This window comes from Alexandromys fortis, unplaced genomic scaffold (genome assembly GCF_014885135.2).
Source record: "Alexandromys fortis isolate MF-2015 unplaced genomic scaffold, M_Fortis_MF-2015_v1.1 scaffold_1520, whole genome shotgun sequence".
Lineage (NCBI taxonomy): Eukaryota > Metazoa > Chordata > Mammalia > Rodentia > Cricetidae > Alexandromys > Alexandromys fortis.
The window spans coordinates 1-5138 of NW_026069394.1; the positions used below are offsets into that span (position 1 = coordinate 1).

Here is a 5138-nt window from a genome sequence, read left to right on the forward strand (position 1 = left end):
GAAAACACACACACACTTAACAACGGGTAAAGAAAGAGTCAATGAATTTGAAGGAAAGTAGAGGTGGTGGGGTATAAGGAAACGTTTGGAGGAAGGAAACGAAGGGAAATGGTGTAATTATAATGTCAAAAATAGAAAAAATAACCTTTATTGAAAGAACTTTCTGATAAAAACCATTATGCAGTGAGATTAGCCAAACCCAAATTCTACATTTCAGTGGATTTCTATACAGTTAGAAAAATCAATCTAGGGGTGGTGGTGGCACATGCCTTTAATCCCAACACTTGGGAGGCAAGAGGCAGGTGGTTGGATCTCTGAGCTCCAGGCCAACCTGGTCTACAGAGAATTTCAGGATCGTCAGCTACACAGGGAAACCCTGTCTTGGAAAAGGAAAAAAAAAGGAAAAATTCTCAAGCTATGGTGCTGAGATTGGATTTTTCTTTTTTTAATTTTATGTTGCCTATATATAGGTATGTTTGTGGGCCAGGTCTGTGCTTGGTGCCTGCAGAGACCAGAAGAATGCATCATATATATCCCTTGGAACTGAGTTATAGATGGTTGTGAACCTCATTCTGGGGGCTTGGAATAAAATCCAGGTCCTTAATGCTTTCACTATCATAGTGTTTTGTTTTTTGAGACAGGGTCTCTCTATTATGAAGCCCTAGCTGTCCTGAAATCTGTTGCTTAAATTCTGTCCTTCTATTATCCACTATTTACCTTTCTAGTTCTCCTTTCCACATGCTATATTGTATCACAGGCACATTTTTTTACAGACACACATTATTCTACATGTTACACTGTATCCACATGTACATTTGTTTACAGATACACATTATAGACTAGGATCCCATGGGAAAATAGAGGAAGTTTGTTTGTTTCCTTTCAGGTGTATGACCTTCCTTAATACAATCTAAGTCCATCCATTTTCTTACAGTTTTTGAGGAGTATTCCATTTTATATAGCTATGAAATTTTCATTATATACTCATCTTAAACAAACCAAAAAGCTTTTATCGTTTGTTTCTTTTTTTTTCTTTTTTTTTTTTTTTAGAAAGGGTCTCTCTCCACCTCCTTTTCTTCCTCCTCTGTGATTCAGGCTGTACTGAAACTATGTAATTCAGGGTGGCCATGAGCACCCAGAAATCATCCTGAGCCTTTTCTGTGTTGGAATTATAAGCATGAGATGCCACATCTGTCCTGATTCATTTTTATATAAACCAGAACTCAAATTGAACACAGAATGTGCAAGTCCTAGACTACTAATAATAAGCTTGATGCTTTTACATGTAGGAAAAGCCTCATTCCAATTCTCATAGGTCAGAGAGTTCTAACAACTGCCAGGCATGGTAGTGTATGCCTGTAATGCTAGAATTTGAGAAGCTGAGACATGTTGAGCTTGAATTTTAAGGATATCCTGGGCTATACAGTCATCTCATCTCCAGGTCAGCATGGTCTATGTAACAAGACCTTGCCCCCAAATAGGAGAGGAAGAAAAAGAAGACAAAGTTCTGAGAATTTTCTAAATGACAAAGAAGCTAATCTGTAGTTGAAAATTTACAACCTGTTCAACAACTTAATGAGATTTAAAATCCCCTGGGGTGTCCACAAGCCTCTGAGTGAGTCAGTAAGGGTGTTTCCAAGTAAGTTTAACTGGGGGAAGGAAACTTACCTTGAATGTGCATGACACCATCCCAGACTAGATTAGAAGGGGGATTAGAAGAGCCGCATTCACCTCTCCACTTCTTGACTGCAGCTGCAGTGACCAGATCCTTCATGCTTTACAGTTGCAGCCTCCTCAGCACTCTGCACACAAGCCTTTCCTTCTCGAAGGTACAGGTGTTGTCCTAGAAACCCAACAAAATGTAACTAGCAAGTTTTTGTTTTGTGCTCCAGTGGCCAGATGCTGCTCTTTTTTTTTTTTTCTTTCCTTCCTTTCTTCAGTCCTTTCTTCCTTTATTTTTTGAGATTGGTTTTCATCATGAAACCCATGAAGCCTTGGATGTCCTGGATCTTGCTCTGTAGAATAGTTTAGCACTGAATTTAAGAGATCTACCTGCCTCTGCCTCCTAACTGCTGGGATCAAAAGTGTTTGCTATCATGCCTGACTGGCCATCCCTATTTTCAAGTGTCTTTACCTAGACATAATCTGACCACTAATAATTCTAGTGTATACCCAGCAGTTTAAAAGTGCAATGATGTAATTGGAGCGATGACACAGCAGTTAAGAGCACTATTGCTCGGGGGCTGGAGAGATGGCTCAGCGGTTAAGAGCATTGCCTGCTCTTCTAAAGGTCCTGAGTTCAATTCCCAGCAACCACATGGTGACTCACAACCATCTGTAATGAGGTGTGGTGCCCTCTTCTGGCCTTCAGGCATACACAGAGACAGAATATTGTATACATAAAAAATAAATAAATATTTAAAAAAAAAAAAAGCACTACTGGTCTTCCACTGGACCTGGGTTCAACTTCCAGATGATAGTCACTACTTGTACTCTAGCCCCAGGGGACCTGACACCCTCTTCTGGCCTCTTGGAGCACTGTACATACTTGGTTCAGACTTACCTGAAGGCAAAATACCCACATAAATACAAATTGAAAGGTTTTTTGTTTTGTTTGTTTTGTTTTTTTATGGTAAAGCAGTGGTGGTGCACACCTTTAATCCGAGCACTCAGGAGGCAGAGACGGGATCTCTGTAAGTTCGAGACCAGCCTGGTTTACAGAGTGAGTTCCAGGACAGCCAGGAATGTTAAAAAGAGAAGACAAATATTTTCTACTGTATATATTCTTTACTGTGACCCCAGATGGATGGGTAGGTTCTATGTGGACTCCCTCAGCCAAACAGAATTTTGTAAACATTTTGCACGTTTTTCTTTCCAGTGTCTCTGCCTCTCTCCAACCTATGAGCTTGCTCTTCAAACAGGAAAGGTGATTGAACAGATGGGCAAGTTTTACCCTGAATTGAAGCTAGCTTATGCTGTTCGAGGCAATAAATGTGAGTATATGTGGGCCTAGGTCATAGATAAATCTAAGAGCTTCTTTTAATTTTGAACATGCCCAGGAGTTAAAACAGTTCAGTGAACACATCTATGCTCCCTACCCAGATTTAGAAACTTAACATTTGACGCATTTTCTTTATTGATGTTCGTACATTTTTGTTAAAGACTTGAAAGTAAATTGTCTTGTTGTAATTCTTTTTTCCTAAATTCTTTTAGTATGGACCTCATGTGGACATTATATAATTATATGCCCTTGTTACAACCTAGAAATTTAACAGTTCCCTAGAAAACTAACTTCTGCTTTACCCTTGCCCCATTGGTACTCAAAATTTTCTTTAGGGGCTGGAGAGATGGCTCAGTGGTTAAGAGCACCAGCTGCTCTTCCAGAGGTCCTGAGTTCAATTCCCAGCAACCACATGGTGGCTCAACACCATCTGTAATGAGATCTGGCGCCCTCTTCTGGCCTGCAGGCGTACAGGGAGGCAGACTGTTGTATACATAATAAATAAAAAAAAAACTCATGTACATACAATATTTAAAAAAATTTTTTTCTTTAGTTGGAAATCTAGGTTGGTCTTGCCCTACAATCTTACTTGAGCCTCCTGTTTACTGGGATTATAGACATCTACTACCACGGTTGGCTCCTTTTTTATTTATCACTTTTACCATGTTTTCTTATACCCTTAACATATGATTTCACTAATTCTAAATTTGGTTAGCTATGTACCCATTAATTATTATAGTGGCATCAAGCTTTTTTCTTAAAATATGAACAGAAAGTCATTAGTATTAAATACAAAGTAGTTACAAAATATCTCATGATGGAGAGCTGGCTTTCCTTTGTAATACCTGAAGAAAACATGTCTTTCCACAGTGGACAGAGGTCAGAAGGTCAGTGAGCAGATTGTCATTGGTACCCCCGGGACCGTCCTGGACTGGTGCTCCAAGCTGAAGTTCATTGACCCCAAGAAGATCAAGGTGTTTGTTCTGGACGAGGCTGATGTGATGATAGCAACTCAAGGCCACCAAGACCAGAGCATCCGCATCCAGAGGTAGGAACTGGACCGGGAACCTCCAAAGCCTCCTCTTGCATCTTTGGGTTCTCTGCTCTGCTCTGCACATCAGTATTTGTGGGATGGGCCATTTCCACAGCAGTTCTCAGTATGCTCCCAGCCTGGGGTGAGAAGGGAGACCTGGGACCCTCACTCAGCCCAGTACCACGCTCGGTCTGCTCCTCCCTCCTCAGGATGCTCTGTATCCCACTCAGCCTGTGGGGCTGCAGCCCATGCAGGCTGCGGAGGCTGGGCTTGTGTTCCTTCTGGCAAAAAGCTTGAAGCTGTGCAAAGTGCCTGGGCCTCCACTTGCAGGATGCTGCCCAGAAACTGCCAGATGCTGCTCTTCTCTGCCACCTTTGAAGACTCAGTGTGGAAGTTTGCCCAGAAGGTGGTTCCAGACCCCAACATCATCAAACTTAAGCGTGAAGAGGAGACTTTGGACACCATCAAACAGTATTATGTCATTTGCAATAACAGAGAGGAGAAGTTCCAGGCCCTGTGCAACCTGTACGGGGCCATCACCATCGCCCAAGCCATGATCTTCTGCCATGTGAGTAGCTGCGGCTGCCCTGCAGGGGATATTCACTGCCCTTCCCTGCTGTTGTAGGTCAGTGAATAGACTGGGCACCTAGGGGAGTGTCAGCTGAGGAGGACCATTGCAATGACAGGACATGACAGTCCTCACCCACCTGCGTAGGCAATAGTCTTCTTGTATTTTTGAGTTTATAGTTGATTATACTTGATTATGCTTGATCATACTTAGAGATTCCTTTTAAAAGAAATCTCCCAAATCCCAAATAATGAGCTAGCAGTGTAGCTCAGTTGTAACATATTTGACCAGATGCATAGTTCTAGATTCGATACTCAGCACCACAAAAACTGAAGGTGGGTGGTGGCAGCAAGCCTTTAACCCCAGCACTCAGGAGGCAGGTGAATCTCTGAGAGTTTGAGGTCAGCCTGTTCTACAGAGCTAGTTCCAGGACAACTAGGACCATGCACACAGAGAAATTCTGTCTTGAAAAGCAAAAAAAAAAAAAAAAAAAAAAAAAAAAAAAAAAAAAAAAAAATAAAAAAAAAAAAAAAACC

General features: G+C 41.5%; 1 protein-coding gene across 1 annotated transcript in view; it reads left to right on the top strand.

Moving 5' to 3' along the window:
* Window positions 1-2791: 2791 nt before the first annotated feature.
* The window catches only part of LOC126496175 (ATP-dependent RNA helicase DDX19A-like), a gene marked incomplete at its 3' end in the record, with an annotated part of 5399 nt that continues 3052 nt past the window's right edge, over window positions 2792-5138 (top strand). Inside the window, exons 1-3 of the mRNA XM_050133731.1 lie at window positions 2792-2993; window positions 3872-4049; window positions 4365-4602. Of these exons, the coding sequence (XP_049989688.1) occupies window positions 2807-2993; window positions 3872-4049; window positions 4365-4602 (603 nt within the window). The remainder of the gene's footprint in view (window positions 2994-3871; window positions 4050-4364; window positions 4603-5138) is intronic.